General features: G+C 44.0%; 1 protein-coding gene across 1 annotated transcript in view; it reads left to right on the top strand.

The window, feature by feature from the left end:
• The window catches only part of sorbs1 (sorbin and SH3 domain containing 1), a 42,527-nt gene that overhangs the window by 25,258 nt on the left and 4,106 nt on the right, over nucleotides 1–13,163 (top strand). Inside the window, exons 15-25 of the mRNA XM_030747707.1 lie at nucleotides 2,048–2,097; nucleotides 3,823–4,001; nucleotides 5,993–7,450; nucleotides 8,628–8,692; nucleotides 8,868–9,038; nucleotides 9,624–9,670; nucleotides 9,981–10,095; nucleotides 10,251–10,376; nucleotides 10,486–10,680; nucleotides 11,279–11,809; nucleotides 12,487–12,582. Coding sequence (XP_030603567.1) covers nucleotides 2,048–2,097; nucleotides 3,823–4,001; nucleotides 5,993–7,450; nucleotides 8,628–8,692; nucleotides 8,868–9,038; nucleotides 9,624–9,670; nucleotides 9,981–10,095; nucleotides 10,251–10,376; nucleotides 10,486–10,680; nucleotides 11,279–11,809; nucleotides 12,487–12,582 — 3,033 coding nt within the window. The remainder of the gene's footprint in view (nucleotides 1–2,047; nucleotides 2,098–3,822; nucleotides 4,002–5,992; nucleotides 7,451–8,627; nucleotides 8,693–8,867; nucleotides 9,039–9,623; nucleotides 9,671–9,980; nucleotides 10,096–10,250; nucleotides 10,377–10,485; nucleotides 10,681–11,278; nucleotides 11,810–12,486; nucleotides 12,583–13,163) is intronic.

Here is a 13,163-nt window from a genome sequence, read left to right as displayed (position 1 = left end):
GTCAGGAAGAGCATTTTGGCCCCCCTGCAACCGACACAGTGACTCCATCTGTCCAGCATATGCTGGTGTGGGGGCTGCTGCCACACTGTCTCAGCGCAGAGTTACACAGCACCTCCCCCTACCACCTGACATATTCTAAAGGAGGCAACTCTGTAAGCCAGCCAGCTCATTGTGCTTTCATATTTAACCTATGTTATACACTTAACCTTTACCTTTAAGCATTTAGTGGAGCGGAGAAGAGGGGCGTGAATGGCTATAACAGGGCATTCACAATGAGGAAGCTGTTTGTTTTCATGAGAACATATCAACACAAAATAAGGGGCTGGAAAGAATGGGATTCGTGTTACCGTGACCCGCTCATGATCGCTATTTTGAATATGAACGCTGCCTACAGGAGTCTGAGCTCTGAGTAGACGAGGACACCTGTTAGGAAACATGCACATAAAATTCTGCAGAAATACTGTCATTGGTGTTCCACAGGCTCACAGAGGCCTTTATCCATGTCCATATACAGCTTTTGGACCCTTGTCACAGCTTTAAGCAAGTAGTTTAAACCTTTATGTGAGTCTCTTTTTGTCAAACTATTATTCAGTTATCACAAAATAATGTGCTCTCAAGTGATATCAGTGTAGGATTAGTTTGAAAATGAGCAGTTTGCACCTTTTATATAAAGAAAAGTTTGCATAAACTGACACTAATCAGGCATCTTGTAAATAACCAGATTAAGATTCCATTCATTTACTCCAGATAAGCCCCCTTGCCTGTTTCCTGTTTACTTTCCACTGATGCTGTGTGTGTAAGCCCAATTTACCCTGGGGTGTCAGAGGACACTATCTTCTCCCTATCAGACATGGGGGGGGATGCAAGATGTGGCAGAGCAAGGAAGAGCTGCTGATAATTCAGTGACATTTGTGTGTTCCCCGAGTCTACATGGAACATTTAGCTTTATAAATAGATCAGACTATAGACCTGCCAGCCTGATATGTTCTTCTTATAAAGACAGGCACTTATTCTGAAAGGTTATTAATGATCCTTCTGCCCTGGCAACTAAGTGGAAAGGCATGTTGTGGCAAATGAGCTGTTCAGAATGTTCCTTGTCTGGTCATTGGTGTGGGAAGCGGACGCTAGGCCGTGCCACGGGGAAGTGGATGTGGCATTAACAGCAAGGCTGGGCTGGCTGGGGTAGGGATTGTGCAATCGTATTTGCAAACAACACTTGCGCTCTTATTCATAGTGCCCGTGTCACGTCTGTTATTTTTGCCTGCTGTGACGTCCGAAAAGAGGAAAGCAACAGAAACAGTGTGCTAAAATTAGTCTGCTGTAAACCATTCAAAATGCTGGTGCTGCCCTGCTGCATGAATGATCCCCCCACACCCATGTGTTTTGCAGATAATAGCTGCTACTAAAAACAACCAGTCTTATAGTTATTTAAACATTTCACTCACTTTGTGCTCAAAGTGTTTGTGTTTCTTTTTTGCATTTCTGTTCTTTGTCTTTGCTTCTTCTATGAATGTGTTTCAGTGTCTGAAAGCATTTTTATCTTTTTTGACAAGTGTGGTGTGTGAGGTCAAGTATTTAGTGTGTGTGTGTGTGTGTGTGTAATTTGGCCTCCTTGCACCACCAGCTGGTTAATTGTCCCCGGTTGGGTCCAGTGATAATGAGAGCGACTCAATATCAGACAAAAGAGATGGCTTCACCGGGAGACAGCAGCCCATTGGCTAAGCCTGTGACAGCCCCCTCCCCGCATGGGCGCCCCCTGACTGATGCACGCCCACCCACCCACCGTCCCCTCCCTTCCACTCTCTTTACAGCCGCTTGTTTCTCCAACTTGCATGCAGGCCAAAACACACGCTTACTCCTCTATGCCAAGCCAGTCCAGAGAAGCTCAGAACCCCGGGTGCTCGAGACAGAAACCTAGAGCAGCGAGTGAACGACAGAGAGGGAGAGAAGAGAGAATCTGGCCACAGCTAATGCTCCTGCCTCTGTTCTAGCTGGAGGAGACCTTCCTGTGGATCTATCAATGACTTCTTTGTTTGGTTTGTTGCAGAGTGCCCCCTCTTTCAGCCCTTTGGAAACAGCCTCCGACCTGCAGCAGTAGTAAGTCGATGCCTCTCCTTCTCATTTTAATACTTATGCTTCCTCCTTCCAGTATGGAGATTATTATTTAAGTCATCTTATGGGTATAAATATCAATGAAAGATTTCTCCACCCCGGTGAGCTCGCCCACCTACAACCGGGAGACTCCTGCTTCCTGAGGAGATCCTGTTAATGAGGCAAAAAGCTACCAGTACAATGTGTCCTCTGTCTGTATTTCTTTTTTATGGGGGTGGGTGGTTATGGTGTGGAGACATGGCTGCTATGTGGTGATTTATTTAAAGACAGCAACCTGGATGTCACTGGGATAGAGGGAACTTGGCCAGCTGCTGCATAACTCAAAAAACCGTTATCTCCCTTTGTGTGCGTACAGAACTATGATGAGCAACTGGATTATGAAAGATGATGTTAGCTCACATTAAAACAAAGCTCCTGGTCATTTTATTTTTGTCTGGTGAGACCGACATCCTGTGTTGTCTGTTTGTGTAATAAAATGTAAGGAATTTAGGTCTGAGTAATACTCACTGTCATGCGCTTACAGTCCAGAAGTTTCCATCTGCTACAATCATTATGTCATCATAGCCAAGCATTTGCAAAACAGATTCATACCCCGACTTTTTAATCCACTGATTTGTTGTTAATTTGAAAGGAAGAAGCGGCCGAGGAAAGCTGAGCGGAATTTCGATCACCCAAGTTTTCAAAGGAAGCCTCAGCTCGTAAACTGACTTCCTTCAAAGGCTCTTTTTTTTTTTTTTCCTTACTTTTTTGAGACTCTTTGAAACTGGAGACATTCTGAAGACCTGTGTGCCCATGCAGCATCTAATGACAAGAAATTTGTGTGTTTACTGAGGCAACACATGCACAAAAATCAAACTCTTGTCATGACGCAGCAGTACATACTCAGTAACTTGCATTTCAAGGAACTCCTCACCATTCCAGATAAATAATCTGCAGGAAGTACTGCCACTGCCGAAGCGTCATATTGGTTTTCCATGAACTTTCCCCAGAGGTTCTCCTAAATCTGGCATGGCTCCTGTATTGTACGTTTCCTGTAGAGCATTTATGTGAATTCTTGTAAGTAACCCAGAGGCAACAGGATTTTAATGGCTCTGTATAGTCACCAGCGTATATATATATATATTTTTTTTGTCTGACAGCTATGAAAGAGCTTTTTGTTGAGGTATGCGCAAGTATGTAAAACTTTGACTTGGCAACACTGCAGATGTTAAACACTATGAATGGGGTTTTATATTACCAAGACATTACTGGAGGCTATGTCTCTTTAATAAGGAAGTTTGGTCAGATAGAGAAATAGCCTGAGTAGCACATGACAGCATGGGAAAGAGAGTAAACCTGAGAGTCGTACAGGTGCATGGCAGGGGCTGATGTACCATGTGGGAATGTTCAGAGAATATTTATAGAAATCTCTCCTGCTGGCCTCTCTAGAATCCCAAGATATCTCTTGTAGCCAATGTCTTCTCTCAGCATCGGCATCCAAATCCTGCACTTTCTTTCTCAAGTTTAGCTTTTTCTGTTTCTGGTTATTTTGTCTCCCACAAGTCTGCGAAGACAGGAATTACCTCAAGATATGCTAAATCAGAACCATATGGCAGCCCATTACCCAATTTTTGTGCCTTTGGCTATCATAAAAACGTTCAACACAGCTCTTGCTGAACCAAATTGACTGTGTTTAATTAGCTGTCTGCGCTCCTGTGATTTGCTGTCTAGCTCCTCGAGCAAGTCTGGACACAGCGAGGTGGAGCAGGACAGAGGATCATCCACTAGTGAGCCTGTGGCTCCAGAATGCGACCGTCATGTTTACAAGAGTGTCCTGGAGGGCGGCGATATTCCCTTACAAGGTCTACGGGCTCTAAACAAGCGCCATGGTAGCTCCTCCTCCTCTAAAGGTAGGATAGCAGCAGTCACATATGTGGCCAGTTAAAAAAAAGCAGGTGTGTGTATGTTTATGTACGTAGACGTGGTAGACCTTTAAAGGCCTCTCCTGCCGAGACAGAACCAATCAGTTACAGGCAGTGATGCTGGACCATTCAAATGATCAGACAGGGCTACATGTGTTTCTGTTTACTTTTGTGTTGGAATTCACACATTTTCTTTGCTCCCAGATCACACAGCATTAGCCAATCACCTCACAGCATTCATTCCCCTCCAGAATCTTTTAATGCCATGGATGTTTTCATCAAGCGTGCACTGTATCTGCTGTGGAAAACTCACGGAGGGAGTGAGGTTGTCTTGTTAAGTCGATGGAAGCTAACCTTGCCCCCCCCCCCCCCCCCCCCCCAAACCACCCACCCTTGCTCCAGTTGTGAGTTGCCAGTCGCTAGGCAGGCTTAGGGCAAGACTCCAGAGCGTTCCAGCGCCAGGGACCCGAGGGCCAGAGAGGGGATGGACGAGGAGATACGCGTGAGATAAAACAAGCTCTGCTCTTCACAAACCCAGCCAGACAGGGTTGAGATAAACAGAAGGGACACAGAGGGTGGGCAGGCATGAGGAAGTCAGCTGTCAGTGTGGGGTCAGGGGCTGGAATGCCTGTGCACATGGCTAGAGAGAGAAACACTCAGGGTGGAGAGAAGAAGACATGTAAGAAAGAGCGGAAGGGACAGTGTGACCTTAAACATGTCAGTACATTACATTCGGGATTATAGCAGATTATAAATTGACCACCCAAAGTTAAAGTTTGCTGTCTTTTCTATATAAATGACTGTTATATGAGTCTCATAAAAGAAGGATCATGTACACCAGGAGTTTTGGACCAATTTGTTTTCATTTTTAACCATTTTGAACTGTGGTAAATAAATCTGGCACTCCAGTCAACTGACTAGCACACTTCTCACTGTTTTACCCCAATGCTCGAGGCACCGCCTTGATCAGTAGAGTCTCTTTCTACTTAAGACACAGAAGGTAGAGTGTAGACAAGCCCAAAGATATAACCAAGTGCAAGAAACACTTCATCATCATGTGTTTCTGTCTTGTGCTCTTAAAATATTTAAAAAAATATATTGTTTTGTTACAAAGAACGGCGCCACCTCCGGGGCTTTTTCAGTGGTAACTCTTTACTTGCCATATGCCTTGGATAGTATATCAAGTCAGCTTCCTCGGTGCGTGTGTTTTTCCTGGCAGATATAAATGTGACAGATTGGTCACTCATGCTACAGAAGTGGCTCACAGCATGTGAAAGTGTTGTGTCATTTCCCAGTGCCATCTGTAGTGCTGCCACAAGCATAGTATGGCCAGGAACTGACATAAGTATTTCTCATAGGTTTTCATATTTCACTGTGCAGGTTGACTCAGGCTATTTTTTTTATTTGCAGCCGTGTAGGAGGAGCGGCGTATTAGCCCCGGTGCCAGCAGCCATTTATCACTGTAGACGTCTGTGTAATTGCTAAAAGGAGAGGAGATTTGTGTAGGAGGTTAACGCAGTGAAGGATAATTTTACCACTAACTGGAATACAAACAGATAACAGAAAGGTTTTGCATTCTTATTTGTTTGGTTTTAAATTGCAAGTTACTGTTAAAAAAAATCCACTGTTAACCTCCAACATCACATAACGCTTCATAGTTTATTAACCTTTTAAAACTTTCTGTTTCACTCACTATGCTGCTGTTTGCAGTGATACTGATAATGAAGGAACCTGTTAGACCCTGCATTACTCTTTGTAAAATATTATCCTTCACTGCAGCACCATGTTTTTTTTTTTTTTTAGCTTAACAGTCATGTGTTACTTGATGCACAGTGCATCAAGTCTGCTTCCTCTTCTCATCAACTTTTGATGGAACTTGGTTATTTTAGAACTGTGCCTGTTTTAGTGTATATGTGTGTAAACCTGTGACCATTGTAATCTAATATGTTGTTTATTCTGTTGTCCTGCATGCTTGCCAGTGGATTATAAAGGTGGGAATGGCTATATAATTTCACCCTGCTCCTCTGTAAATAGTCGATCGAGTCTTGCCAGTAATGCAATAGGTAACCAATGTAAGAGTAAGAAGCCTCTGTCTGCTGCCAAAGCCTGCATACCCCAAATCCTGCCCTCTAAGTTTAAGCCCAAGCTGCTGCCACCCTGTGGCAACAGTCAGGAAAGCAGGACTAAAGCTGCCAGGCACCCAAAGGCCCACAGCTGTGAGGATATCTACACAGGGCAATGTGACACAGACTGTGCTGGAGCAGAGGAGAGGGCGAGTGCCCAGGATTCAGATTCTAGATCCAGCTGTGGAAGTGAGTGTGGTGATGGTCTCAGGAATGCTTCCCCTGCAATTAGGAGAAGCACATCAGAGTTTTCCAGCCTGTACAGGACCATGCATCACATCCAGCGGCCCAGCTCGACTGGCTGCAGCCCACACGGCAGTGTCCGCAGCCTGACCTCACTTTTTGAAAAAGCAAAGGCCAACGGGGATGAGAGGTCAGAGGCAGGCGATGGGGATAGCATTCCACGGGATACTGTATCCTCACGGGTCAGCGAGTTTGAAATTATCATCCAGCGCTCCACCTCAGCTCCCAGCCGCTCCTCCTCCTTGCCCATCCTGCACTCCAGCCACAGCCCCAGCCACAGCCCTGCCCACCTCTACATGGCGTCTGCAGTGTCAGCGGAGTCCCTTTTAATAGCCAACACCACGCAGGCAGATGTCTGCGACCTGGGAGAGGTGGAGAGCAAGAGCTCCGGAGAGGAGGCCTTGTCACCAGAAAGTGTGACGGTGGAGGAGACTGCTTCCTCCATTGAGGATCAACATAACAACAGAACTGAGTCTCCCTGCAACACAGAAGCAGAAGTTGAGCAGATTTTGAGTGAAATTTCCCCAGAACTGAACCATCAAAACATCAGTGAATCAAAGAGCCCCTCAGTGATGCTGACAGCATCCTCTCCACAACACAACCATCTCCACCACCACCATCACCTCCTGCATCACTTGAACCATCAACTCCTCCTCAAACCCAGCAAATGCAAAGGCTCTTGCCCAGCTTCCTACACCCGTTTTACCACTATCCTCAGGCATGAGAGACAGCAGGCCACAAACCAAAAGGAGAGGCAGCCACCTACAGAGAAGAAAACCACACTGCCAGGAAACCTCTTCCTCATGGGCCCTGCTCCCTTCAGGTTACGGAAGAACCTGCAATCCCATCAGACTCGGAGGATGCTGTTAGCCACCAAGGTGCCAGTGGGCATCCAGAGGCCAAGCAGTCTTTCCCCTGAGCTCAGACCGTCAATCCCTCAGCGTCTGTCCTCCCTGGAGGTTCTGGAGAGGCTGAGTAACGGAGAGGAAAGCAACACTGACCACCTGAGTAACTGGCAGGGCTTGGACGCCAACGGGAACCTACTGCAGCCGCTGGCAGCTCACCGCAGAGGTGGCTATCTCCATCTCTTCACCACTGTCACCCTCCTCCTTCTGTGGTCTCTCATTTATTTTGACTCTATCTTCACCTCGTGTCCCTTTTCTCCACAAAGCAATGCCACCACCTTCCATCTCCAGTCTGTTTGCTGTGTTTACAAAGTGACAGGGAACTCTCCATTTCATTCTGAGTGTGCTGTTTGGTGCTCTTCCATTTCACTGTCAATGAGTATGGTCCCAGAAATGCATCAAAACACTTCGGTGACTGTAGGAGGTTCAGGAAGCTTTTGGTAACGTATATAATCCCTAGACATCAGATTTGAGTTGTATGCATGCGTGCTAGAGGCTGTACAGGCATTACATCAAAAAAAAGCAATATTTTATTAAATTAGACGATGTAATGTTAAACTTTGAATGCTTTACCTCGCATTGAAATGCCTGTCCTATGTAAAAAGCTACATTTCCATGATTCTTCTGTAATATTTAGGCAGAAGATTTTCATGTAACAGTGCATAGGCTTTCTCAAGCTGATGTCTTATTGTATTCATTTTTGTACCCTCTCTGCTTTTTGGGACTGTTCACATCTACCATCTTTCATTCCTTAGCCAGTCAGGATGTTTCCTGCTTTAACTTATCTTTATGTAACAGACGGTACTCGGAGCATCTGATACAAACCCTGAAGCGTTAACGGCTGTTTCTTGTGGCCCTCACTCGGACACAATATGAAACATCTATGGTGGTATGGGGAGCAATTTTAGCAATACTAAAAAGAATCTTTAGTGAAATAGTGGATGCTGGTTGGTCGATAAACATCAGTAAGGTCATTATGTCATGTTTATTTATTTTGACCATGATACAGTAGGTTTCATGGTTTCTTTCCTGCATTTCTTTTTTTTTTTTTTGTCATGAACACACATTGCGTCATTCTGTGTTCATTCCTATATATGCATGCAGGATTTTCTATTATTTTTATGTGTGTGTGCTGTTTGTTTTAGTGGTGAGAAAAAAAAGATGTTAATTTAAAGCATGCATGGTTACATTTATTGTATAGTTTGAAGATTTTGTTCACTTGAATTGAGGGGTTTGCTGCAATATCACCTTCTTTTAGTTTGAAAATTTTGTTCTCGACTCAGTCAGTTTGCCTGTCAGCGAGAACGCTTCACGGGATAATCGCCTCTCGGTTTCTGTTTCAGACTCCTCCCCAGCTCACGGAGAAAGCCAGGATGAAGTGTTGAGGAGGCGTCATGGGGACAAAGAGGTGAAATTTCTTCAAATTTAAGCCAGACTTAAATTATAAAATCCCTCTGAATAGAAATACTTTAGTAAAGATTGTTGAGTAAAACATGGCATAAGAAAGGATCTGTGTCCAATGAATAAAAGAGCAGAGACCCATATCTAGAGGGTACAAACAGTTCAGTCTGGTTTCCTGGCAGAAAATCTTGGAGGAGCAGCGGCGGCTGAAGCGGGAACAGGAAGAGGCTGACACAGCGTCGAGGCGACACACGAGCATTGTCCCCACACACCACCAGTTCATCACCAACGAGCGCTTCGGAGACCTGCTCAACATCACAGATAACACAGAGAAAAGGAAATCAGGCGTGGAGGTACAATACATGGCATCGTCTTATCCTTGTGTAAGCAGAAAGAAAGACGACAGATGCTTTGTCAGGCTTGGGGGGGGGGTGTCTCTGCAGGCGCAGATGGCTTCTCCCTCCTGGTCAAAAAAATCATGACAGAAGGCAAAATTTGACCTGTTTGTCATTGAATGTTTCCCATTCACATTTTGACTTAAGTTCCAGAGTGTACTGTTTAACAGCTATCTGCATAATATATTTTGTTTTGCATAATATACACAATAACTTCTAAGTGAGCACACCCCAGAGGTCAAGTAATCCAGTCAGTCGCAAACATATCATTCCTCACATTGCTAGAATATTTATATTCAGAGAGGGCAATGCAGATTTATAGCTCACAACAAATTCCAGGAAAATCTTTTCTTAGCACACATAAATGGCAAAGCCCGGAGAGGGTAGGAGCCAGAAAGAACAAACATGGAGGTATTTAAAGTATTTAGCCTTAAGGAAAGCTTTCACTGACTCAGGGCAATTCCAAGAACAATACTGGTGTAGTTGTTGCCATATAGTAAGAGTCACGGAGGTTTTTGTTTGTTTTTTTATGTATGTGCACAGAGAACTCCTGCCATGGCTCGCTTTGACTTCAGAGCAGAAACATTAAAGTAAGTGGAAATAATGAGAATTTATTTGTATATATTGCACAGCAGATACCATCAACACATTGCAATTCATTGCCGTAAAGGATGACATCACCACTAAGTTAATAGTAGACCTTAACTTATGTAATTGTAGGTATTTGTTTTGACTCCCTATTAAACGGGATGTTCAACTTTCAGTGGTGTCAGAAAACTATTAGACTATGGAGAGATGCTATATATTATACCCATCTGGTCCTCAAAGCTTAAAGCTATTACTCTAAAATTATTTATTTTTATGATATTTATATTATAAACATTTATGATATGTTTTTAGGGAGCTGCCTTTTCAGAAGGGAGATATTGTGTACATCATTCGACAGGTCGATCAGAACTGGTATGAGGGTGAACATCATGGAAGAGTTGGTATTTTCCCTCGGAGCTATGTTGAGGTATGTTGGTTCCGTTTGTTACGCAGTGTTATTTGATAGTGACTCACAGAAGTAGTTTTGTATCGTGTCAAAGGTGGTTCTAGTCACAATTTGTGTCGTTCTTGGTTGGTAAGTTGTGTTCTTTTTTGTTTTGTTTTTTTGGTCTTCTCGCACAGCTCCTCCCCCCGACAGAGAAAGCACAGCCAAAGAAATGTGCCCCAGTGCAGGTACTGGAATATGGAGAAGCTGTCGCCCGCTTCAACTTCACTGGGGACACAGTGGTGGAAATGTCCTTCAGAAAGGTGCGGCCTTACATAGCAGGCATTTATTCCCTTTTCTTTTTTTTTCCAAACAAGCATTTTTTAAATCATATTTATTACCGATGTTGTGAACCTGCCTGTGTGTGTTCAGGGAGAGAGGATTACACTGATTCGCAGAGTTGATGAAAACTGGTATGAAGGCAAAATTTCAGGCACCAATCGCCAGGGCATTTTCCCCGTCACCTATGTAGAAGTTCACAAACGACCCCGTATCAAAAACGGGGTGGAGTACCCGGACCCACCTGTCAGCCATTCACCACAGCGCAGCACCAATGCTTCTCCACAGGTAAGGACTCAATCACGCTGATGGATTAATGGTATTATATACCGTATTTCCACAGATGTAGTGGAGAGTAAAGATCAAATTTATATAAATTCCCATACTAGAAATGTGTCTTTACAGAAGGCATGATCTGGTTACTTAAAAATTGCACAAATTTTGTGAGGAGTTTTGTGAAGGATTTATTTTTTTCTAGGAATCATATCACTGGGGAAAAGAAACTCTCAATCTACTCTGTGAAAAGTTCATGCTAGTGATAAAAATTTGTTGATAGAAAATTGTCTTTTAATTATTTTTTGCCATTTAGTTCCATTATATTCAAGAAAGGGCAGATATCTCTGCAACCCAAAGTTCCTAATTGGGTAATTCACACCAAACAGGCCAGAGGAAAAATGCCTGAATTTGATTTGGGATGAAATAGTATTTTTAACATATGCATTTATTATCACTACATCTCTGTGTGCTCTTATTACCTTAAATTCTTTCCCTTTTATACCTCGACACTCACCTATTAATTTGTGTGTTCTAGAGAATTTGTCACATCTTTCATTTGCTTTTTCTTTCTCTTATCCTTCCTCTCTGTCTCTCTCTCTCTCCATCATACCCTAAAAAGCTGTATCGTAATCGTCTGACCACCTCCCCCCTGCCTCTCCCTCGCTCTCCCCGCCGTTCTGTGTCCCCCGAGGTCCATGCTGTCTCTTCTGAGTGGATCTCCCTGACTGTGGGAGGTGGGAGTCCCCCTGCGGCTCCCACCCCTCCACTGCCACCACTGCCCACTGTGTCCTACCGCTGGGGTGAATACCTGCCCCCGCCTTTCTCTGCCAGCCCCGTGCCTCCCATCGCTGGCAGCCCGTACTGCATCTCCCCCATGGCCTCCCCATCTGCCTCCCCTCTACCCCCACCTTACCCACCCAGACCCAACTCAACCACCCCCTGCCTCACATTTACCCCACCTCAAGGGGAGGACTTCCTGCTCTCTCCTTCCTCCCCACGTGTGTCACGCAGTGTGAGCCCTAGCAGCGGGCCGGTACTGGAGTGCTGGCTGAGGGGGGAGAAGGAGTTGACAGAGGGGGAAGGCGCAGAGGGGGACAGGGGCCGCGCAGGTCCGGGCAGCAGGCGAAATAGCCCTGCAGAGGTATCTTCTGCATGGTGTGTGGTGTTGCATCTGAGGTGCACTCTGGAACATGGGCTTTTGCCACAGCTTGAGTCCCTAAAGTAGATTTTCTTAAGTACTGAAACAGACATTTTTGTGGGGAACTAACTTGAAGATTTGACTTGAAAGTGATTTTAACCCATGGAGAAATGGATCTGCTGGTTTAGTAAAGACAGTAACTGAATTAGTCACATTGCTTACAGCTGCAAGTCTGCATGGTGTTGTGTGTGTGCCACTAATGGTTTACCGTGTTTGAGCGCTTATGAATGAAATCTTGGATTTCCTACTGTAGCTGCAAAAGACTGTAAGAGGAGTGTGTTTGGATTTCCAGGATTGATCTGCAATATTTTTACATTTTTATACTTTAAGTTTCAACATACAGATGCATGTTGTTGTTCTGGACACACGTGTGACTTGTTAGGTGCTTTTCTTGGTTGGAAGCTTATTTTAGACAGTGACATATTTTTTTAGGGAGTATTTATAGGTTTCACATGTTACCTGCTGTTTCAAAAAGCTGCCGTGAGGTTCACATTTCCACCTACAGGGCACCCGATTCAACCTGGAGTTTGATGATGTTTACAGCAGGTCGATATGCGGTGCAATCTTCTAAACAGTGCTTTCATTTTGAAATACCTTTTTTTTTTTTTTTTGCCTTACAGTTTGTGAAAAATGAGGCTGACCATCACGGACGAACCACCAGAAGCCCTGTGATGCTGTTTGACATCCAAGATAACAACAATGTTAACTCATTTGCGGTAAGGTGATAGAAAATATTCCCAGATCCCAGATATTAACGCTTTACAAAAATGTTATGTAGTTCGTTATGTGACTTCATCTTGTGCCATCTTAAACATACCACCTTAACAGATCCATTTGACTCACATCACCTTGAACTCCCATTATTTCTTTTGTAGTTGTGCTACATGTTAGACTTCAGTTAGAGGAAGAAAATTAAACTTGCTCTCCTGCTGAACGTTAAAGTTAAATATCACTCCTTTTGCAGTTGAAGCTGGAGCCGTAGTTAGCTTAGCATAAAGACTAAAAACAGGGAAACTAAATTTAGCAAAAGCTGATAAAATTCTCCACCAGATCCTCTCAAGCACGATGTTATCGCTCTATTATGAAGTCTTTATGTCAGAATTTACAATGAGACATAGTCAAACAAAATACTGAAATAAGTGAAAAATTAATATTGTGAAGCTACACTTAAATGACTTTACCTAGCTTGATCTAGCTTTATTGTTAAGTAAGCTGGGTGTCTGTCTTTTTCTGGTGACGTCACTTGCTGCTACTGCTAGGAGGCAGTGTATGATGAGGTCTTTAAGCTAAGCTTAAA

This window comes from Archocentrus centrarchus, chromosome 15, assembly GCF_007364275.1.
Source record: "Archocentrus centrarchus isolate MPI-CPG fArcCen1 chromosome 15, fArcCen1, whole genome shotgun sequence".
In the NCBI taxonomy this organism is placed as follows: Eukaryota; Metazoa; Chordata; class Actinopteri; order Cichliformes; family Cichlidae; genus Archocentrus; species Archocentrus centrarchus.
This window is presented reverse-complemented; position numbering and strand designations above follow the sequence as displayed.